This window comes from Diplodia corticola, assembly GCF_001883845.1.
Source record: "Diplodia corticola strain CBS 112549 chromosome Unknown scaffold89, whole genome shotgun sequence".
In the NCBI taxonomy this organism is placed as follows: Eukaryota; Fungi; Ascomycota; class Dothideomycetes; order Botryosphaeriales; family Botryosphaeriaceae; genus Diplodia; species Diplodia corticola.
Genome location: NW_017971568.1, coordinates 1 through 22,451, shown reverse-complemented (window position 1 = coordinate 22,451; position 22,451 = coordinate 1). Strand labels below are relative to the sequence as shown.

Below are 22,451 nucleotides of genomic sequence, written 5' to 3'. Positions count from 1 at the left end.
GGTATTCGAGAGAAGACGGTCCGTTGGTAGATTCGTAAGGTATATACTTATGGGAGGTTTTTTAAGTTTTTCTTCTTTTCTTCGTGAGGACAATCTGTCTGAACATACTTCGTTATATCCCAATTCAATCCCACGCCGCCCTCCCACAATCTATCCCAAACCGCCTCCTCCTCATCCCTTCTCCCTCCCCCTCCTCGTCTTCCTCCCAAAACCCCATACTAAACCCCTCCCCCTCCCCCTCCCCCTCCCCCTCCTTTCCTACCACCCCTCTCTCCTTCCCCCAAGCCCTCACCATCCTCGACCCCGCAACCAACCCCCCCACCGCCCCGACGCTGCACGGACTCCCCTCCCCAACCCCAGCCGCCGGCACCACCCGCCGCGCGTCCCGCATCAGCGCAAACGACGCGAGCAGGCACGCGGCGATGGCGCCCAGCAACGCCTCGAGGACGCGCGTGGACACTGCGGACTGCTTGAGGCGGAGGAGGCGGTCGGGGTTGGTCAGGGTGGCGTTGAGGGTTGTTGTTGTTGTCGATGTTGATGAAAGGTCTACGTCGGAGACGGGGACGCGGAACTCGAGGTTGATGACTTGGGCGAAGGCGAGGCGGAAGATGTGTTGGAGGGAGGCGGCGAGGGCGGCGAAGGAGGCTGGGTCGAAGAGGGTGGTGGGGGTGAGGGTGGTGGGGGAGGTGGAGGTGGAGAGGATGGCTTGGAAGACGGGGTCGAGGTCGAGGTTGGGGTCGGGGTCGGGGTCGGGGTCGGCGAGGGGGGTGGTGGAGGTGGTGGTGGTGGTGCTGCTGTTGCTCGTGTATCCAGCGCCGGGCAGGATGGCCGAGAGGTCGAAGTTGCTCCAGTCCCACTCGGACGTGGCGTATGGGGTGGGGGTGGTGGTGGCGTCGTCGTCGTCGTCCTCGAGCGCGGTGGCGGAGATGATGTCGTACGACGGGAGCTGCAGCGTGAGGTTGACCCGGACCTGCTCGATTGTGGGCGTGCAGTAGAAGCCCTGCGCGGTGCTGTTGTCGGTTGCGGAGGGGCCGTAGACGCCGCGGATGTAGCCGCACGAGCCGATGACTGACGACGTCCAGCCGAAGGGCCGCGAGTAGTTGCCTTCGATTTGGGAGTTGAGGTCCAGGCAGTCGCTGTTGGTGGCGGAGAGGGTGGGGGTTGACGCTTGCGTGTTGGCGAAGAGGTCGTCGTTGTAGACGTAGACTTGGCCGGGTGGGAGGTAGGTGCAATTGAGGGAGGCGCGGGGGGCGGCGACGGTGAGGGCGACGGTGGAGCCGTTGAAGTAGGGGTAGGAGGAATTGAGTGGTTGGCCGGTCTGCTGGATGGTGTCGAGATGTAGTTGGGGGACGGCGAGCTCGCCGTGCGTCCAGGCGGGGTAGGAAAGGTTGCTTTGGAGGAGGAGGCCGATGACGAAGGAGCTTTGCGCGGTGATTGTGGCGGAGGTGAGGTTGAAGGCGTCGTCGAACTTGGCTGTGACGGGTATCGAATACTTGGTTGTTTCGGGCGAAAACAAGCCGGAGGCTACGATGGTCAGAAGCGGTGTCAGGAGCATGGAAAGACCGGTTGCCAATAGAGCGAACTGTTTGGTGGGGATTGCCTTGATGACGGTCTGGACGGTGAGCTGTGACAGAGGGTCGCTGAAGAGTGCTTTGGCTGGAACAGGACCTTTGCGGCGAAGCTCATAAAAAGGGGCATAGATCTTCGACACGTCTCCAATCATGCCGACAAGAATCTGAGCGATAAACATGCTCAGGGCGGGAATGTAGGACCACGTGTAGCGGACGTAGCTCTCGGTCTCTACGTTTGCGAGCCCGTCGTGCTTGACCGAGGCCTGATAGGTAGACTCCAAAGCCGCCACTAGAAGAAGCAAGTACAGCGTGACTCCGGTCTTGGTGATGCGTGACATGGCCAGAGGCTTCCACCAGCGAATCTTGCCTTCCCCCGACTCCTCGGCAGAGGCTTGGACAGGTGTGGCCGAATCCTGAGGAACCATGACAACTCGGAATTCAAGCTTTCCCTCAGACGCTTGCATAGTGCTTAAGGCTCGGTAATTAGAGAGACGCTCGTACAGAGAAGAAAGCCCCGTTCTTCCACATGGGGACAGAGCCTCGCAGAAAGACGGGCTTTCGGCCATTATTGCGGTCAAGCCGCCAATCGATCCAGGATCCCGGCTGACGTCGTTGCGCGGCGCCAAGAAGTAGAGAGCAGCGGCCATGATGATCAGAGAGGCGAGGATGGCCTCCATGAGATAATAGGACAAGCCTCGAATGCGGAGGCGCTGCTGATCCGCGGCGACGTCTCCGGATGCCTCCCTGTCCGAGGGAACCATCAGGTAGTCTTTCGCCATCTGTGCGGCGACAGTGCTATAGAATCTCTCGGCCTCTTGCTGCAGAAGTCGGATGTCCAGCAAGTCTGTTATGTTGCTGGGGTTAAAGGCCAGCAGACAATACATGAACTTGTCCAGCATTGGGCGAGCTGTTGAGCCGCTGGATCCGATGTCCTGGATTTCGTTCGCCGGCCCGCTTGCCGCACTGCTCGCGTTGCTGACTGATTGTAGTATGTCTTCCACGAGAGTCCATTGCGGTATCGGAAGTTGATCCGCTGCCCTGGCAGTCGATGCATTCCGAGATGCAGCGGAGACAAGCGAGCCAGCCTCGTCCATGGTTATGTGTTGAGCGTCGATAGCATAACTTGGCTGACAGACGAGGATGGGTGCAGGCTCCATGGAAAGCTGCGAATTCGAAGCGCCTGAAAACCCGCCGGTGTAATTCCTCCCGATTCCGTACCGGATCATAGCTATCACAAGGCGGTGGTCCGAAGGCGAATCGGTACAGTTGGCCTCAACGGCAGCTCCGTATATTCCTGACTGCGAGGCGCCAGAAATAGTCCCCGTTTCGAGGTTTTCGATCCGGCACGACGAAGTGGTGAGGTTGACTTTGGGCTTGGCGCTTTTGCAGTCACCGTAGAAGTTTGAACCACCGAAGCAATCGTCGCTCCAGTAAGGGCTGTCGACTACTTCGCAGCCGAGTTCGGCATGAAAAATGTCAACGGTCGAGGAGATACTGAGGTTCTGACCGCCTGCCATCACTTTTAATCAGCGCGGCTCTTGATAGTACGTCTGAGCTATTCGTAATACCTGATATCCCATGCTTAAGGCTCAATTCCGGAAAGGCGAGCTTTTCGGAAGTGCCAGGCGGGTACGAAAGGTTGCCTGACATGGGTTACTCGTCAGCCAAAGATGACCACATTCAGCCAAGGACAGCTTACCATTGTTCAAGGCAATCGCGGACAGCACAGGCGCCGCACCGACGGCAAAGTTGTTTGATGGTTCAGAAGCAAAGTCACGGCCGTAGAGCAGAGCAACACCCGTGTGATTCAGCGTTTCGCTCTGTAGTTGGAAGAGGCCAGTGGAGGTGACGGTCAACAGCTGGAGAAGTAGAGTTCCGACGATGGTGATGGACACGGGCCAGTGAGCGCTCTTGAGCGATTTGTACAAGGCGATTGGTCGTGCCGGCTCAATGTAGTCGATCAGCATGGTGTCGGCCGCTGGGGTCGGGCCCTTTCTGAGAATGGCCCACGGCATCATTTGCCTGGTCCGATGTTCGACTTGGCCCCAGAAGGCGGCCACGACGGTAAGCACTGTTTAGTTTAGCACATTGCAAGAGGAGATAGCTACGGGAGGTGTACCAGCAGTAGGGCCATAAGTCCAAGCATAGTGCCTGCTTGATGTTGAGTTCGCCAGGCCTTGATTCTTCTGATCGAAAACACCCAATACAACGAGTGCAACCAACAGCGCGACGTAGGTAAGCGCGAAGCCGAGCAGAGCCATTCTCCGCAGATAGAATGGCGTCCAGGGTCTTGCCGTTCCCACCGACATTCTTTCATCCTTTTCGAGCTCTTCTCGGCCGGACCGTATGGCGACGAGGTTGTTATCGCCTTGCGGTTCCTTGCTGGCCCCATTCTCGACCAGAGTCTCAGCAGACTGCTCCCCTTGAGCCTCCTCCAGTGATCTCCGGTCATCACGGAAGCCGCTCGCAGGGTCATCGAGGTCGTCGGAAGCTCTTGAGACAGGAGAATAATCATCAGGCCCAGGCTGATTCTCTCCCGGGATATCCTGCGAGCGTCTTCCAAGGCTGGAAGCGGGGCTGACTCCAAAGCTTCCAAAGTAGCCGTCGGGGAGCATGCCGACTTCTGTCAGATATTCGGATTCCCCGCTCGAAGATGACAAAGACGATCTCGTCGAGGCGTGGTGGCTGCCTGCCGCAGCGACGGAGCGGGCATGGCCTCCCTGTGGCGGAAGAGGCTCATACTCGTTTGTAGGTCGAGCATCCATCGCGGCTCTCAAAGGATCAATGCAAGCGGAGAATGAAGACGCGAGGCGACCACGCTCCAAGCGCGACAGGCAGGGAGAGGTGATAAGGATTATTTCACCGCTGGCGTACGGTGGTCATTCAGCTCCCACGGGATGATCGCCGCACAGCCCGTTTCTAAAATTTGGCTTCTGCCTTGCCAGTGGTGCTACATACAGACGGTTGTGTAACGTATGCACTGATAGACATTTTGCCGATAGTTGCTGAAACGGAAGCAGGGGTGGGCTATTGGGCGTTAGGCCCGGGTGTGGTCGCTCGAACTTGGGGGCGCAGCTGAGAAAGCGGCCAATCAGTACCTACCTACAGAAAGCGCTTACTTTACTCCTTATCGGCTGCGCTCTCTTCTCCCCAAGCTCCCGCCTTCTACACCATAACAGCTATATCGGGAAGCCGATACGGATGCCTGGGAAGCTGTCAAGCATTGTCCTCACCGCATCCACCGCCGCGGTCCTGCTTGGCCCCTGCAGGAGTGCAAAGAGAACGTCGTGCCTGTCGATCCGGCCGAATCCGTACGTGTTATGGTCGCTTTCGGGCTGTGTCCACTGCGCTGGACGGTCGTGCCGTTTCTCGGCCATCGCGAGCGCTGCCGAATGCTCGAATTCGGTCGCTAAGTGTTATGGGGCGTGTGCTATGGGGCATGCTAGGCTGCGGTGCAACGGCGACCCGAATCTCTGGTCACGAGGCGAGGACGATGATTCAGCGTCAGAAGCAAGATTTTCGTTGGTTGAAACCACATGCACTCGCCGGTTCCTCTTCTTGATTGCAAAGGTATTCTGAATTCTCATGGCCTACGTCTTGCGCAGGAGCAGTATGTCGGACTGGATAATTCCGAGTCTACAAGCCTGATCCGATACGTGTCCCACAGCGATCGACAAGAGACAAGTCGCTTGCGTGGCCGTTGAGGGCCGGGAGACAATCTCTTTGAGTCATCTTGCGGTTACCTACTACCAATACAGGGTGAGATGTGGAGCCGAAGCATGCGGACGCACTTTTAGCAGCACACTGCCTACCGTTTCTACGTCCCGATGGTGCAGTGCTCGCAATATGCCCCTGGTCACAGTACAGGCAGCAGCGCTTGATGCGGAAGTGTTCCCACGCAGCACATTCATCGACGGTGAGTTGCTGTTGTATTGTGCAGTGATAACCTCTGTTAAACGATGCTGGATGAACTGGGTAGCGCTACGTACTATGAGGAGGCCATATTACCCTCTTTCCACCGGTCTGTCGTCATGTTCCTCGTCCTCTTCGTAGAAATCAAACATGGCTCCCCGCACAAGCGCCCTTCGCGCACCTAAGTCTAAGACTTGCTTGTTAAACTCTTGCTCCTGCAAGATTTTACCGTGAAGGACCGCCTCGTATGTACAAAGTCCTGCCAACTGCGACCATCCTTCCACCATCATCGTCGGCTTTATGCTCAAAGGACAATGTTATCACGCGAAGCACTTGTTCGTCAGCATCAATCAATATGGACTGCTATTCCGGACCATCGCATACCGGCTTCGACCGAATTACCGGTGCCTCTTACCAGCGGAAGGGCTACAGCAAATCGAACAGCCTTGCATAGCGTGTCTTGGCCAAGGATCATGGTTTCCGTCATGTACCACTTGATAATTCGCCATGTCCCCGATGGGTGCACAATATTAGCACCACGCACGTGTTCGGCATTCAGAATTAGCCGGGCTTGCGTGTCGCAGTACAAATCTATATAAAGCCGTTAAGCTGCTAGCATCTTCATCGCTAAACTCCTTCGTCGTCTATTACAAGTCTTGACATTTCTTTCATATATCACCACAATGCCTGAAGTCCTCGATCTTGGCACAATTACCGATCTCAACACTGAGCCCGACATTAATCCCTTTGTGAATTCCTCGGTCTCATCTGGCACCGCGAGCGACGATGTATTCGGCGACATGGAACTTGTTAAAAAGGCCACACGAGACGCTGAAACTGCCCCCTCCATGTGGTTCGTCAACTTTCTCGACCGGGAGGTTGACGGAACGGCCAAACTGCGACGAAGTAAGCAGGATGTGGAAGACTACCTGGCTTGGGCAACGACCGTATGGTGGACCAACGTCGCCAACCACCCCGCTGTACCGCAAGATGAGAGCTCAGAGTCCTCCGCCGCCCGCACTGCATACCACGCCAAGGCTGCCGCACATCATGTGAAGATAACCCCATGCTGTGTCGTAGTCTCTCTCAATTGAACCTTCTTATTCATTATACTAAATGCGCACAGGCTCGCTCTGAATTTTGAGACCGATGTCTCCAAGACTATCGAATGCAGAGTCCCTGATTTCCACACCGAGCTGATCCGAGCCGTGCTGGATGGGTTGTCGATACAACACCAAAAGTTTTATCGAACTTGGAGCAAATTCTGGACTCCCTGCGTCGTTTGATTACGCAGGTTTCCCACAGTTCCGAGGCAAGGACCCTATTTGGCGCGCGTCATGAGTATAACGCTGAGATGGACGATGTGACATCGCGTAAGGATGGATGCAGAGTTTCCAATTTGAATCGTTTGCTTATCACCACCCATATATCCGCGTCATTTCCTTCAGCATCACCGAGAACATGAAGAACATCCAAAGGGCCAAGAAAACAGAAGCCTGGGTTGGATGTGAGATCAGATACAAGGGACATGGAAGCAAACTTCAACCACTCGCTATGGAAAAAGATTGAACCAGAATTCGGCAAGTTGTCAAAGAAGCACATGAGAGAATTCGTCAATCAACAGACGATAGACTGCCCGCCTTGAGTGCTGTTGACATCATCAACCGCCGTTATCTTTTTTCTTATATTCTAAATTCTCATAATGGTGACTTGTGAACACCAATAATGCTTCTTGTATGTGAACTATCGGGTCACCACCCTTTCTCCTGCCGGTACAGGCTGGAGTGATTGACACGCACTACGTAGCCTCACACCGCCTGTGCAATATCACAGACATGACAGGTCACCACTCATTAGCGGGGACCAATCAGCAACCCTCCAGCGTACTCAGCTCTCGGTCCTGCCAACCGCCTGGATGTCTAGTTTCATACACCAGGGTCCACCAGCCGGCACCGCATCGTGTACTCTTTAGGGCGCCTAGCGCATCATGTGCTGCCCCAATTGCTCGATCCAGTTCCCCGTCATGCCCTTCTGCCTGCTTTTGGACCTTCTCAGCTCCGCGTAACGCGGCCCCAACACCCCCAGCAGATACCCGCTTCGCACGACTTCAGACATGGTGATGGGTTTCACCCGCCAATCTAACTGAATCTGGATTTGGAATTCCCCGCTCTATGCCGATTAGCATCCTCGTTGCACATAGGTGACAAATGGAACCGACCTACGGCGATATAATTCCTTGATGGGAGCCAAACGGCAAGACCTCGCCCGTTCATCCTCGCGCCGTAGGAGTTGGTGAGGCCGGCGCGCTGAGGATGCAAAGTGACCCCGAAGCTCATGGGGATATCCCGTCCACAGCAATCCACGTGGTACCAGAGTCGTCAGCACGCAGCACGCATATGCACACACATGCTTCCTGAGCTAAGTAAAAAGCGAAAACAGCGGAGCAGCGTCAATCCGATGCGAGGCTGGCGGAGGGGCCTCCTGCGCATTGCTTTTGCGGTCGCGCGCGAGAGGCAGCCAATGGACAGACGAGAGCACATTGGCGCCGCAGGAGGGCTATACGGAATACTCGAAAGAGTACCGAGTGGTTCTGTTGTCGGGTCGGGCCGCATATCGGCTAACTTACCTCGCGGAAGAGCGGCGGGCCCCTCACATCGCCCTTGATTCAGCTCCCGCCTCTCTTTCCTTTGTTGGCGCTAGCTGAATATCCTAGCCAGCTGCGCCTCACTTGTCAATGCCGAGTGCTACTGAGCGGCCCATCTATTACCCACATCAGACACCGGCATGGTTGCGTTTGCTTTAATGCGAGTTGATGGAGGGAGAGGTTAGGTTGGCAACAGATGGCTGGTGGCCACTGATCAGCAAGATTTTTAGTAGGCGATAAGAAAGATTTGCCTTGTCTAGCGTAGATTAACGAAGACAAATTAACAATCGGTTACATGCAGCTGATGAGCCCGGCGACGTCACCCCCAGAAGGACAGCTCAATCTAAGCCATTAGCAAACATAGCACACGTCACCAAAGCAGAGGCAGGGCAGGGCATGCGACCGCCAATAGAACAAGCTAGCCAGGGGCTCGCCCGCGACGTGCGCTGCTGAGCTGCGCCTTTTTCATGTTGACCCAGATGACGGCCATCACCTCGCGCTGCATAGCGCCCAAACGGGCTCAGTTGGCATAGCTGTATCCGGTATGTACCTAGCGTCTGGGGCCGCTTTTCCGTACGCATGTCAGGCCACAGGCGTGACAACGCATGCAACCCTCAGCTGCTCAGGCACTGCAGGCTGACGTCGACGGGGCCAGAGCCGTATTAACGATGCATACTGTGGTCGCAGTCGTATCCTTTGTCACTGCATGGCAGTTGGTAGAGCGTACGGAAGTTATAATAAAGCTCCATCTCGCCCGAAAGCAGATGTGTACCCTACGACCTTGAGCAAATATCAACATGGATCTCCTAGATCGTCTCAATCATCTCACCAGAGCTTCAGTTGAGGCAATCCGGCCTCTTCCACCTCAGGGCTCACCTATCGCCAACGATCGATATGTAATCAAACGTACGGCGGAAGACTGCGTCCACGCGTTTGATAATCAGCTTCGTACCAAAATATGGTTCAAATCACCCGTTAGTTCCAACCCGTTCTATAGCAAATCGCAACAACTGACCCTCTCAGCCCCTCCAATCCCACGTGATCCGTAGGATTCGTGGCCTCAAACTCTTCGCCGAGTCGCACGACCAAGGCTACTTCGACGACAAAAAGGGGGGCAACTGGACCTGGCTTGAGTTGGCCATCCTCGAGGACGAACGCGCCACATCCCCCAAAACAAATGAGGATGGCAAGGAGCTTGTTTGGCTTAGCCACCCGAACAAAGTTGGGTCTTCTTGCTACGAGTGGCTACAGGGCGAGACTTTTGATAAGAGGCGTGACTTCCTTAGCTCGCTCAAGGTAAACATGCCTTCCATGCTTCTTCCAGGCTTGAGCTCACATATGAATAAAGGGGGGGAATGTGATCGCGGTCCGACTCTGTGCTCGCTTTCAAAATTGGGGGATCTATGTGAGAAACGGATACCTGGTCATCGACATCGGTAGTGATGACGGTACGTCCACATCAGTTTCCTTGCTCATGATCCTACTCTAAACGAGGCCGCAGACCCTGTGCCAATCAGGCCCATACCGCTACATGAGAACACCAAGGCATTGGCTCGTCGAAGCGTCACGAAGTGGTTCCAGGAAGCACAGAACCCTGACAACGACACGGCATTGGAGCTATCACTATTCATCAATGCCATGGCGAAGTTTCAGAGTCTGCCACCGAACGACCAACTCTCATACTACCGCATCGCCGGCATCCACAGCTCCCCTCGGAACGTGCCTTGGAATATGGGCAACGGACCGATCCCCTACAATGACCCCAACCTGGATGAACGCATTGAGAGGGGCGAAGGTGGTGCCTACTGTATGCACAACAAAGTGCTGTTTCCCACGTGGCATCGCGCTTACATGATGCTATTCGAGGTGGGTGGCGCCCCTGCACATGGTATGCCGGCGAGCTGACAATGGATATAGCGGACGATTAGCGACCTGATGATGGAAGAGGCGAAATCGCGTCGTCACAAACAATGGATTTTGGCTGCAACTCGCTGGCGGCTGCCATACTGGGACTGGGCAGCCGAACCATGTTTACCCGAACTGGTGCTCATGGAACAGATTAGCATCGTCGACGCGTGGGATCCGGTGACCCGACACGCCCACATGAGGGTGATACCGAATCCTATGTACCGCTTCCAGATGCCTGGTGGTCGCCCCATGGGCGATCCATCGTATGGTGACTATCGCATCGACAATGCTGGAGAAGGTCCTGTACGTATCTTCCGGAGTCCTGCACGACTAGAGACATCACTGACTGCTATGACTAGTGGGATGCGTGTATTGGCACCAGCCGCCATGCCATCAGCTTATATGACGAGCAGCGCCTCTGGGTTCAGGGGCATACTGATGTCACGAAAACCAATGCCGCGCTGCAGCGTCCCAGCTGGCCCAGCGAGCTAGCTGCCAGGGATCTGACCCTTAAAGACGCCGTCTTCCGACTGCTCACGGCCAACTACTGCACAAAGTACGACCATTTCGCCTCTACCAAGCATGCAGATTCGCCAGACCACGCTCAGTGTTACCTCTCCCTGGAGGGGATCCATAATTCTGTCCACGTAAGGGTTCCCCATCCAAGCCTGTGCTTCACTAACGAACATCTCTAACCACCTGAGCAGAATTGCATTGGCGGCAACAATTTCTTATCCGGCTTAGGTCACATGGCTTACGTGTCCGTAGCCGCATTCGACCCTGTTTTCTGGCTGCATCACTGCAACGTTGACCGGCTTCTATACTTGTGGCAATGCTCGAATCCTGATAAATGGATTACTCAAATAGGTGGAGATGATGGCGCGGAGACGGATCTCGTTCCCTTCCACCGTTCTGGCCGTCGTAATGACTTCTTCAACTCCGACGGCCTCCGCCGGCCAGACAGCCTGCATTACACCTTTGACGACATGGAGAGCATCGTTGACTCCGATGGGGAAATCTGCAAGGAATACCTCAACAAACACATCAACACGCTGTATGGCCCTGTGCCCTCTGCCTTCAACGACCCGAGGAAGGACGTAGACCCCGTCATCAATATCATCTACGACCGGTGCGTTCTTACGAGATTGCTTTCTTCCGCCATCACGCTCACGTTACACACTGACACTTTCACGTCTCCCTCAGCTACGCCCTCGATGGCCTCCAGTACGCCCTGCACTTCTTCCTCGGCCGAGTTGACCGCAACATCCCGTATCAGCACCAGCGCAACCTCGTTGGAAGCGTCTACACCTTCACATTCCCCTTCGCCGGCCCCAACGGCACCACGCGTTGCCCAAACTGCCGCCAGCAAGCCAAAGCCGGCGTCCTCTCGCACGCGCAGATTCCCCTCACACGCTCCGTTGCGCAAGACGAGCGCCGCACCCCCGCCGACGCCCGCAACTACTTCCAGCGGGAGCTGCAATGGGTCGCGGTCCTAGACTCCGGTGCCAAGATTCCGAGCAAGACGCTCGGAAACGCCCTGGAGATTACGCTGTTGCTTGGCGCCAATCAGCTGCCCGATGGGCTGGAAGGAGAGCCCAACTTCAGTGGGTATGAGCCGGTGGGGTTTGACTGGAAGAATGCCGAGATTAGGGACACTCGCGTCTAGTGGCTGTCCTTGAGAGTGACGGGCGCATGGCGGGGTTGCGCTGGGTAGATTCGTTCGGGAGTTGTGAGCTGCGCGGCCACCAAGGCATGTCATAAAACCTGGAGTTTTATGTATATATACTATGGGGGCAACCGTTCCTTTCAGCAAACGACGCCACATTCCGGAGGGAGGGTCCTCACGGAGTCGTCACTGCAAGAGTTTGGCTTAGGTGGGAACGGGGGCGATGGGGTCACAGTCCCCGCTTCACTCATTTTTTTTTGCCTGTTCCCGAGTTCGAATCCTGTTAGCTATTGAGTTGTTTCTTTATGCTGCTTGTTTCATGTCACTAAGTGCTGTGGTGTCACTTCCGGTTTGGTCACGAAACCATCCATTGTCTGCTAGAATCTGACTACAAGCTTGCCAACCCTGGTCCTGTCACTCTACAGCCACCTACCCGTCCAGCTTCAAGAGAAGACGCGCCTTGGCCAGTTCAAGGCGTAGAGTGTCGACGTCCATTGCGAGGATATCATCCTCTCCTGAAGGCTTCCGCTGCTCAACCAAGGGCACGTACTCGTCCACGTTGTTGCTGTCAAGTGCCAACTTCTCGGCGTTGGCTTCCTTGAACATCTTGATAGCAGTAACAACGTCTTCCCGGCAGACACCTTGAGACCTGATCCTCTTCTCATACGCCTCACGTATGAAGTCCAGTGCCTGTTGCCTCGTGCCACTGTCCGGGGTGAGCTCGGCGAGGACTGCCAAGTGACGAACGACACCGGATCCCCATTTGTCCATGTCTCGCTGCTTGTCACCTGGATACTGACACTGAGCCGGGAGGTATTGAGTCACGTCGTGACCCCAACGCTTCTGCAAGTAGGCTGCAGCCTCGTCGGACGTGGCCTTCTCCTCCATCGTCTTCTGCCGAAATGCTTCTTCCTTCTTCCACGCTCTCACCATCTTGGACTTCCTTTTCTTGACAAACCCGGGAGCAATGGCCAGCGAATCGTCATTGGCCCTATCCGTCATGGCGCGCGAACCATGGGGGACGTTGGTCGGGGAGATGGTAGACGCGTCGTCGGCGTGGCTCTTCAAGTGAGACGCATTGTCGGCGTGGCTCTGTAAGTGAGACGCGTCAATCATCAGCGCTGTCTGAGTGAGAATTCAAGGGAGTATGGGATGAAACAAACGGGCAAGATCTTCGAAGCCGTTCCCAGACTCGTGTCGCTCTCACTGTCGTCCGTCTGCTTGACCTCGAGCTCACTCGCGACGGTGTGGTCGTGCTCGCCGCCGCCGGTACCGTGCTCCAGGATGGCATTCTCAGCTTCAGTGCGGGCGGCGCCCGTGTAGTTGCCGAGTGAGGTGAGGAGCTTGTCGTGACGGCTTGGTCCGTCCTTCGTGGCGCGCATGCGGGTCGTGTATGGTTCGTAAGGCGTAAATGCCTTCTTCGGGGGCCACTCCATGGCCGTGTAATGCCTCAGCTGGCCAACGTGAGATTGACGGGATGAGGGTGGAGGGTAGAAGAAGAGTCGGAGGTTGTGCGCAGAAAAGCGGAAGTATTTATGTGCCGGGGAAGTGTGCCCGCGATGCAGCAGTCCGCGTGCGCGGCCCCACCATGCGCTCGCCGCGTTTAGTGTTCTTCCCTTCTGGGTAAGTGACTGGTCCATTTTGTGTGCCATAGCTCAGAAAAGCACATTAGTCAGTGAGCCAGATGAACCATGGTTTGGCCGGAGAGCAGTGAGGTGAGTTACAGAGATATCCATATATAAATGCTAATTTACGTATGCAGTTGTGAACATCGTCGTTATCGCCTTAACCCTCCATTTCATCCTTGATTACCGAGGCTCCCTTGAGACGAATCGTCATTATGCCTTCTCCCTCCGACCCACTGGTAGCCCGGCGGCAAACAACGGTAAATTTGTCTGCAGTGAAAGCACAGCCAAAGTGAAGCAGCAGGGAGTTGAGAATCTTCAAATGTCTTTGTCTTGTTACGGCTGTCTTTGCTCTAAAATGCTAGCTGGACAAGACAAGGCCTATCCGGCGAACCTTCTCTCCACATTGAAGTCTTCACAGTCCAAGACAGTGGAATCCGCCGTCCCCTCCCCATACACCCTCCAAGCCCATTCCACTCTCGCTTCCTTCCCCTCCCTACTTCTTCCCCAACAACCACCCAAACCCCTCCACAACCTCCCCCACCGCCTTCCTCGACACCTCCAACTGCGGATAGAAGCTCCAAAACGAATGCGGCAAGCCCGGATACACGACCAGTCTCGTCTTGACACCGCACTCGGTCCTCAACAACCTCTCATATATCAACGCCTCATCGCGCAGCATATCCAGCCCGCAGACCTGGATGAAAAAAGGCGGCAACCCCTTATGCCCCGTGGGCCAATTTAACGGCGCGAACAGATGCGACGAGCGATCGGGGTTGTAATTCCCAAGCAAAAACCCCACCCCCTCCACATCCAGCCCCGGCGCTTTCTTATTCTGCTCGTAGCTCCGATAATCCGCCCTGTACTTCTCCGGCAAGCAGTTCGCCTCGCCAGGCTCGCCGCCACCCGGAAGCACGACGGCCGGGATGCTAGCAGACACGCCGGTCAACGGCGGGGCGAGCTTCTCGTCGCGCGCCAGCAGCGCCAGGACGACGGCCATGTTGCCGCCGGCGGGGTCGGCGGCGACGACGTGCGGGGAGGAAGGGGAAGCGTTGGCCGCGAGCCACCGGAGCGCGTCCCAGCAGTCGTGGACGGGCGTCGGGAAGGGGTGCTCGGGCGCGAGCCGGTAGTCGAGGCTGACGGCGACGGCGCCGTGCTTTTGGACGGCGTGCACGCAGTTGACTTCTTCGAACTCGGGTGCGCCTACGCACCACCCGCCCCCGTGCAATGCCACTACGAGGGGCCGGCCCTTTCCGGTACCGCTCGTTGGTCGGTACACTGCGGCTCCGATACTCGCGCCGTCGCGGACGGGGATGCTGATGCGGGTCTTTTCGACCCCGTCCATGCTTTCTGGGATGTTGACACCCGGGATGAGCGGCTTCGGGGCAGAGAGGAGGGCGGCGCGGAGGGCGGGCATGTCGGCGCCAAAGGCGGAGAGGGAGGGTATTGGCCCGCCGGCGTCGACGTACTGGGTTTTTGAGTTAGTTGTAGGAAGGAAAGGGAGGAAGGGACCGGGAGATGAGGGTGATGGAGAGGCACGGCGGGGTGTAACGATGTGTTGACGGGAGTTGCATGCTTGATGGGAGGCGCGGATGGTGAGAGGACGTACAGCTTTGAACTCCGGGTTCATGGTGGAAAGATCTGTCCACTTGGTATCGGTCATGTTTGCGTGTAGTAGAGGTTGTTTTGTTTGGTGCTTCTGTTCTCAGTGCTGTTTTGGTGGGATGGGTTGAGGTTGAGTTGGGGTTAACTGGATGGTGGGGTAACGCCCCGGCGCCCCGCAACTAAGTACTGACGGTAGTACCCAGCGAATGGGGTAGTACAAAAAGCAATGATGACGGAGTCTGACAAGCGGGGATCTCCGGGAGACGATACTGAAAAAAGCAATAAGCACTGTCAGTCAACCCCATCGCAATCAAGCGGAGTAGCACAAGCAATGGAGGCACGGGTGCAGAATTCCCGAGCCGGCCGAGAGAAACTCGTTATGATTGGGTGCCACTCATGCTTTAATTGCCGTTTCGGATGCACTAGATCAACACCTAGTCATGCGCAGGCCGGATAGCCATCCCATTGAAAAGGAAAATCGGCGAGTCTGGGGATTGATGCGTATATTGATCTCATTACGGAGGGTGATTGTATGACTAGTGTAAGGTAATCGTTTGATCGAGTATTGCCTTACCGTACCTGAGCCGTGACTCATCCTTTCATCTCTACATCCTCAAGAACCTCAACCTCTGTAAGATCGTCGTCTGAATCTGATGGGACTGACGAAAGATCAGACATAGAGTCTTCCCGTGTCCTTGCTGGATCGACTTCGGAAACTAAGTCGTCCCTCTTCGGCCGTTGGTCGGGTGGTACATTTGCATCTGTAAGCATCAGAAATCAGGTCTTGACGACGAACGCATTGTACTTGCCGTCTTCAACCATCTGCACAAGCAGCAGTAAGAGCTGCTCGCTTTCCTGGAAGACCTTCTCCGCCACTATCTCAGCTGACCGTAAACCGCCACCACCAGACTTGTTTAGACCGCGGGCTTTCTTCTTTCTGGCGCGAATGCCCTTGAGAGCTTGCTCAACCCAGTTTCTGTTCCATTTCATTTCCGGTAGAGTTATCTGCACTACTTGTTGGAGCAGGATGCTGACCTTTGCGTTGTCTGCAAAACTATGCGTATTGGCCGCGTAAGGTAGGAAATGCTCAGCCCATTCAGCTTGGGATGGCGGTACAATACCGTAATGAGGAGGTGAGTGAGGTAGTAGCGGAAGGAGTGTGTTGGCGGCTAGAACACATTGAGCAGGTACAGGAAGCATCGAGGTGCGAATCAAGACGCCGAACATCGAGGCAGGCAAAGGGCGTAAATGTTCGGTATATGAATCGAAAAGCTGCGCGCGAGAAGTAACGTGTGTCGGAAGCCTTTCCGCAATAACAGAAAGCTAGTGGTCATGAGTGGTCAGCGGTAGAATCAAGGCAGCAAAATAGGATTTGGTAATAACTCACGAAAGCCAACATGCGTTGGCGCAGGTGCAATGCATCCATCCCTCCAAGGCGTTCAACTGGTGAAAGTCCATCGTCTCCAATGTCATCGGATGAATCCGAACTCAAAGAGATTATGGAAGTTCGTCTGGTATTGATGTTCCGGCTGCTCTTGCGGAATGGCAATCCAGAACCGTTCCTTGCATCGGCGTCGTCGATATCATCGTCGTCGTCAGGTTCTTCAAGATCACCAAAGTCTCCTTCTTCAAGCCTCATCTCCTTGATGGGCTTAGCGCGTTCCTTTTTCTTCCCCAAGAGCTCGTCTTTGAAGACCTCTTTGAACTCACTGGTAGCTTTGACTCCGCCATCTGCAAGTGTAGCACGGAGCATCATTCTCCGAGCAGACAGCGAGCCCACGTTAGCGGTGACCAGGTACTGCACGATGATGCTCTGTTGGAGCAACTCGTCGGTTGTCACACCATCCCGCCCGAGCTGCTCCTCATGCAACCTGTTACGCTCGTTCCAATCGGCCTCCATGACCTCGAGCATCAGCTCTAGCCAGATCTTCCATCGTTCCCACCTTTCCTTGTGATTCACAGAGCATATGAAGGCCCAGCCCAAAACATGCCAGAAGTCGTCCGCTTTGGCCCACAGGCTATTCTTGTTCGCTACTGCAGACTTGATCGGCCTCTCTTCCTCTACTATGTTGCTATCGCCATTCCTTGGTGAACCAAAGGCTCCACGTTTTCTCCACGTACGGCTTCTCGATGAACCAGATCCGACGAAGACAAAAGCGTTTGCGAAGCCGGCGTTCACCGGCCCGATGACGCGGTTCACGTCGCGGAGGTATCTGACAGCAGCGTTGGAAGCGTGTATTTGGTCGGGCGATGATGCCCTGGTCGTAATGGCAGGGTAGACAGCAAGGGTCGCGGAGAGCTCGAACAGCTGAATTGGTGGAATTTGTGCAGGTGGGCGATCTGATGAGCTGGACGAGGAACCGGATCTCAAAAGACTAGTAAGCAGGCTATAGCCTTGAAGGTCTGTAGGTTGTTAGCGGGAGGTGGTATGGTGAGGTCGGATAGCTGTACATTGGCCTGACTCCAGATACACACCGCAATGATGGGCGAGCTCGAAGGGTAGCCGGGTCGCTTGTCTGTAGCGAGCGGGAGCAGCAGCATTTGCGGGTGCTGGCGAATTCCGAGAGGTCTGGGTGGTAGAAGGAGGAGTGAGGAAAGCTGTCTCCCCGCCGCGAGCGGTGGCGACCGAGGCGGGCGATTCAGCAGCCATGGTGTGGGGTGTGTGGGGTGTGGGGATGAGCATGGCCGGAAGACGTGTCGGCGTCGGGCAACGAAAACGCGCGAGCACGTGGCCAAACGCTTGGACCACTAGAAGCAAGCGGCAGCGGCCGATGCCGGGGCGGCAGGCGCGTCATCGCACTTGCTGACCGCCCACTTCTGGCGCCTGCCCCGAACACCACCTGACGCGAGAGGACCAATCCCGCGGAGTTGTGACATGCTGCTCCCTCTGATGTGTGCCGTCGCACAACCTCCACCTCCCTGACCTTTCTACTTCAACCCTCTCCCACACCTCACTCCAGCGCTCACGTACCCTACGCATCCATCTGCCCTCAGGACAGCGCTCGCCATGCCGTCGACCACGAATCTTCGCCGCATCACGCAGCACAACCTGCAGACTTTCCGCGATGCCCCGCTGAGCGAGCTTTCTGGGTCGCTGGGTGACCTCGGAACTTTGCTTCCTCTACTCGTGGCCCTGACCCTCACCCACTCCATTTCTCTGCCTGCGACTTTGCTGTTCACCGGCGCCTCAAATATCCTGACTGGCGCGCTGTTTGGCATCCCACTCCCGGTGCAGCCCATGAAGGCCATCGCCTCCATCGCCATCGCTCGCAGCTACAGCTTACAGGAGACTGCAGCTGCAGGCATCGGCGTCGCTGCTGTTGTCGGCATCATGAGCGTGACAGGCCTGCTGAGCTGGGTCACACGGGTGGTCCCTATTCCGGTTGTGAAGGGGATTCAGGTTGGAGCTGGCCTCAGCCTCGTTCTCTCGGCAGGAGAGAAGATGCTCAAGCCCCTTGGCTGGACTGGACCTTCCCCGGTCGACAATCTGCTCTGGGCTCTCGGCGCTGCACTGGCGCTGCTGGCCTGTACACGAGCGCCGCGGGTGCCGTACGCCCTCCTTATTTTTATCCTTGGCCTTATCTTAGCGGGCGTGAAAGCGCGCGCGAGCGATATGGACAGCTCCAGCATCATTCCCAGCATCCCAGTCGTGGTACCTTCGTGGGCTACTTTCGGCCGCACTTTTGTGACCGCTTCCCTTGGCCAGCTTCCTCTTACCACGCTCAACTCGATTATCGCTGTGACCCATCTGTCCGCTGACCTTCTCCCGAATGTGCCGACCCCTACTGTTACTGCCATCGGATCCTCCGTTGCGGCGATGAATCTTATTGGATGCTGGTTCGGAGCCATGCCCGCCTGCCACGGCTCCGGTGGCCTCGCTGCTCAACACCGGTTTGGAGCACGCAGTGGCTCCTCTGTCATCCTGCTCGGCATCGTGAAGATGATTCTGGGTCTGGTCGGAGGCGACAGTCTTGTCCGTCTCCTGGCGAGCTTCCCGAAGGCACTTTTGGGTGTTATGGTCCTCGCTGCGGGCGTCGAGTTGGCCAAGGTTGGCGAGTCTCTGAACGCTGGTGCAAGGGATCTGTGGGAGGAGGCCGAGATGGAAGCTTCGGGTGTCCTCACATTGGGAAAGAGACTGCGTGAGCCGAGCGAGACGGAGCGAAGAGAGCGCTGGGCGGTCATGATGGTCACTGTCGCGGGGCTGCTGGCGTTCAGGAACGATGCTGTTGGCTTCGTCGCCGGACTGCTTTGGCATTGGGGTCAGAGAGCGCAGCTGCCGAGGCTGCAGAGGCCGACCTGGTGGCAGCGATGGAGGACGGGCAGGGAGAGGACTGCGGCTGGCGAGGAAGGGGAAAGCCTGTTGTAACAGGATTCATCCATGGCCGGACATTTGCAACAGGGGACAGCACTCACAGAACGAACGCCGCTAGTCACGTGCTCGCAGCGTCGTCTGGTCACCCAGCAGGTTGCCTCGACCCGCTCCTTCCAAACCGGACAGTCGTCCCTTCTCGAACTGGACAGCCGCCCCGGTAAAATATAAACGCACACAGGCTGCCAAAATTCTTTCTTCCGCACCTCCAGACCAACATTCTTCTCGCATGGCAAGCATCCATAACACCGATAGCGCTCTGCGCATTATCCGCGCTGCTTTCACGAACGCTATCTCTGGTAAGGGTGCTGCAAATGGTTCTCCTTCAGATGGTGCTACTATTATGAAGAGGCAGGCTGCGCAGCGCGCTTCTGAGACTTTCAAGCCCGACGCCCACGTTCCTCGATCGCACGGAGGTATCTGGAGCACTAACGGCCCCATCCCGCCGGACGACGGATACGGCGACGTGGACTTGAAAATCGCGAAGATCTCCGAGATCGAGACGCATTTCCACGCCTGCTTCGCTGAGGTTCTAGCATCAGACCATCTACGTGTCGAGGAAGCACTCTGCATGCCGCTCGACCTTCTAGCCGCTATAGAGCGCCTGGTCAAGGACTACAACCTTGACATCGACCGCTTTAAAAGCATGGCTCTGAACAAGATCAAAGACACGGGCGGTGCCTTGACTCTCAGCAACGTCCTCGCCATCGAGCAGGATATCAAGACGGAACCCGCCAACCGCGACCCCCCGTACACTCTGACATGCACGCCCGTCTGGCGGTCCGGCGATAGCGCCCGATTCAACAGTAGCAACCGTGTCCCCTCTGCTTATCTGGAGGCCCAGAACGGCAACAGTTCCACCACTACGTTGCCTGCCACTCCGACCTCCTTTTCACCCCTCACCACCGCGGACTCTGTTCTTTCTTCTTCAGTTGGCGCCGCCGCCAATCAATCCATCATCCACCGTGGCCCGATGTTCGTCACGCCGGCTAAGCGCAACATTTCCCTCGACGAGACGTCCGTTCAGCAACGCCGTCCTCAACGCCCTTCGACTGCTTCCTCATCACAGGCGTACGAAGGCATGTCGTTGTTGGAATCAACGATGCAGGACATCATCGACCGAGCCGTCAACGAAGCTGAGGCTCGGCACATGCAGGAGCAGGAAGCTATGGAGGCCAATCACCAGGTTGATCTCCAAACCATCCAGGCTCATTACAGCACCAAGATCAATGCCATTGAGTCCAAACATCAGGAACAGCACCAGGAGCTCGCCCAGACTGCCCGTATGAACAGGGCCAAGGAGGCGGTGCTGACGAAGATGTTTCAGTACCAGTGCAGGCAGTTGGCTCAAGAGAAGGCGGACTTGGAGGCTCAAATCGTGGCGCTCAAGGACCAGAAGAAAGACGTGGAGAAGCACTGCCAGAACCTTGAGGCACAGAACAAGAAGGCGTCCAAGCTGCAGGATGACATGAAGAAGCTTCAGGATGACAAGAAGAAGCTGCAGGATGATAACCAGAAGCTGCAGGATGATAACCAGAAGCTGCAGGATGATAACCAGAAGCTGCAGGATGTCAAGCAGAAGTTGGTGCAAGATGTCCAGACACTGCAGAACAATCTCGACATGGCCGGAGGGAAGATGCGCAATGCTACGTACTTCTTGAACCTCGCCTGGAATTCTCTGGTTGCTCAGCTTGATGATGCAGCAAACGTGGTCCAACCAGACGCGAACCAGTAGTAGTACTGGCGCTTTTGTTCCCAGCTCACGGGTAGTTTGTACTGAGGCTCTCTCTTAGACCTAGTTCTAACATGGTTGAATGAAGACATCCACATGGTATTGGAGTGATTGATTAGGTGCCTCTGTGTGAGAGTAGTAGTGACAGCTATGCCCGGGTGTTTGCTTCCGGTCATCCAAGTGTCAGTCTCTGGCTCGTACGCACCCGCCCAACCTTCGCCAGGCCTACTGTCAACTTCGTCGCCCCCTTTGAATGCCCTAGCGCCTCCATTCACCTTCGATGCGTCGCCTTTTAAAGCTAGTAGAGGTAGGCCACTCCTCCACACTACGACTACGATCAAGCTTGAACCTGAGCAACCGCCTCACGACCTCCACCTTGTAGAGCAAGCAACCCCAAACCGCCACTCTCCATCATGGCCACTGACTCCCAACTCCAGCTCACACAATCGAACTGCCTTACTTACCGATCCACCGGATCGATCGCCACCACACCTCAAAACAAAATGCCTCCTCCCGAGAACGACGGCAACGACGGCTATGACGCCGACACCGAGCAGGTCCGTCCGCACGCATCTCCTCCCCATCCTTCCCTCCCAAACCAACATCTCTTCCTCCCACTAACATCCAGCAGAAGAAGCCGGCTACCACCGACAAGCGCAGCACCGACCGTGAAGACAGCCCCTCGTACATCCCGCCCCTGCACGAACAGAGCGCCGAAGAAAGGGCTCTTCGTGCGGAGATCAAGATGGTCAAAGAGGAGATCGCGTGGCACAAGGAGCTCAACAAGAGCCGGGCTGCGCGCGAGGATCAGTCCGAGGGGGGAAACACGGAGGGGGTTGAGGGGTCGAAGGGGACGGAAGAAGTTGAGGGGTTGGATTGAATTACTTCCCAATCTACTCTCGCTACTCCAAAAACCCATAAAGTTTCAAGGAAAGGATTGATGGGTATGAGCGGAGGTTTTCATGTGAGGGTTATCAACACTGAGCGCATTCCCACTCTTGTCACGCAGGGCCGGTAGCTCTATGGTCGTTGATGAACAATCGGAAAACATGTATGCTGGCTTGAATTCAAGGGAATCATGCAACACTTAATAAAGGACATCTCATCCACATATGCAACCAGAAGATACATGGTCTGTTCAAGCCAGGTAACAGAACAACGAGCCACTGACACAAGCAAACATGCCACGAAGATCAAACGCCGCTCAACACAACACACTGAACGTCCAAGACCACAAATTACGACAGACACCATCCAAGGACTCACCTCTCTCCCTCTCTCTCTCTCTCCGTCTCTACTCCCCATCAATAATATGCGCCGCAATCTTCTCCGCCACCATATCTACCACCGCTCGTCAGCCAAAAACAACATCTCCAGTCTCCACCAACAGATCCGGGGGAGATCCAGGGACTTCCCCCC

At 56.0% G+C, this 22,451-nt stretch overlaps 9 protein-coding genes across 9 annotated transcripts; 5 read left to right on the top strand and 4 right to left on the bottom strand.

Annotated features, from left to right (window-relative positions):
- Positions 1 to 124: 124 nt before the first annotated feature.
- On the bottom strand, positions 125 to 4,336 carry BKCO1_890009 (uncharacterized protein; the record flags this gene model as incomplete). Its single annotated transcript, XM_020279715.1, has 4 exons — positions 125 to 3,081; positions 3,140 to 3,214; positions 3,271 to 3,642; positions 3,691 to 4,336. 4 exons carry the CDS (start codon positions 4,334 to 4,336, stop codon positions 125 to 127), a joined length of 4,050 nt encoding a protein of 1,349 aa, XP_020125438.1.
- Positions 4,337 to 6,166: 1,830 nt separating this feature from the next.
- BKCO1_890008 (phycobilisome linker polypeptide) lies at positions 6,167 to 6,577 on the top strand (the record flags this gene model as incomplete). Its single annotated transcript, XM_020279714.1, has 1 exon — positions 6,167 to 6,577. One exon carries the CDS (start codon positions 6,167 to 6,169, stop codon positions 6,575 to 6,577), a length of 411 nt encoding a protein of 136 aa, XP_020125426.1.
- A 2,347-nt stretch (positions 6,578 to 8,924) lies between these two features.
- BKCO1_890007 (tyrosinase central domain containing protein) lies at positions 8,925 to 11,701 on the top strand (the record flags this gene model as incomplete). Its single annotated transcript, XM_020279713.1, has 8 exons — positions 8,925 to 9,101; positions 9,151 to 9,423; positions 9,476 to 9,575; positions 9,629 to 9,993; positions 10,045 to 10,338; positions 10,395 to 10,682; positions 10,743 to 11,164; positions 11,239 to 11,701. 8 exons carry the CDS (start codon positions 8,925 to 8,927, stop codon positions 11,699 to 11,701), a joined length of 2,382 nt encoding a protein of 793 aa, XP_020125434.1.
- A 429-nt stretch (positions 11,702 to 12,130) lies between these two features.
- BKCO1_890006 (uncharacterized protein) lies at positions 12,131 to 13,137 on the bottom strand (the record flags this gene model as incomplete). The annotated part of the gene is made up of 2 exons (XM_020279712.1): positions 12,131 to 12,793; positions 12,865 to 13,137. 2 exons carry the CDS (start codon positions 13,135 to 13,137, stop codon positions 12,131 to 12,133), a joined length of 936 nt encoding a protein of 311 aa, XP_020125435.1.
- A 685-nt stretch (positions 13,138 to 13,822) lies between these two features.
- Positions 13,823 to 14,989, bottom strand: BKCO1_890005 (ab hydrolase superfamily protein; the record flags this gene model as incomplete). The annotated part of the gene is made up of 1 exon (XM_020279711.1): positions 13,823 to 14,989. One exon carries the CDS (start codon positions 14,987 to 14,989, stop codon positions 13,823 to 13,825), a length of 1,167 nt encoding a protein of 388 aa, XP_020125436.1.
- A 719-nt stretch (positions 14,990 to 15,708) lies between these two features.
- On the bottom strand, positions 15,709 to 17,581 carry BKCO1_890004 (uncharacterized protein; the record flags this gene model as incomplete). Its single annotated transcript, XM_020279710.1, has 3 exons — positions 15,709 to 16,254; positions 16,319 to 17,334; positions 17,407 to 17,581. 3 exons carry the CDS (start codon positions 17,579 to 17,581, stop codon positions 15,709 to 15,711), a joined length of 1,737 nt encoding a protein of 578 aa, XP_020125437.1.
- Positions 17,582 to 17,938: 357 nt separating this feature from the next.
- Positions 17,939 to 19,297, top strand: BKCO1_890003 (sulfate transporter; the record flags this gene model as incomplete). The annotated part of the gene is made up of 1 exon (XM_020279709.1): positions 17,939 to 19,297. One exon carries the CDS (start codon positions 17,939 to 17,941, stop codon positions 19,295 to 19,297), a length of 1,359 nt encoding a protein of 452 aa, XP_020125431.1.
- Positions 19,298 to 19,529: 232 nt separating this feature from the next.
- BKCO1_890002 (centriolin) lies at positions 19,530 to 21,035 on the top strand (the record flags this gene model as incomplete). Its single annotated transcript, XM_020279698.1, has 1 exon — positions 19,530 to 21,035. The coding sequence occupies one exon, from the start codon at positions 19,530 to 19,532 to the stop codon at positions 21,033 to 21,035; it is 1,506 nt and encodes a 501-aa protein (XP_020125432.1).
- Positions 21,036 to 21,535: 500 nt separating this feature from the next.
- On the top strand, positions 21,536 to 21,912 carry BKCO1_890001 (uncharacterized protein; the record flags this gene model as incomplete). Its single annotated transcript, XM_020279687.1, has 2 exons — positions 21,536 to 21,589; positions 21,664 to 21,912. The coding sequence occupies 2 exons, from the start codon at positions 21,536 to 21,538 to the stop codon at positions 21,910 to 21,912; spliced, it is 303 nt and encodes a 100-aa protein (XP_020125433.1).
- Positions 21,913 to 22,451: the final 539 nt, after the last annotated feature.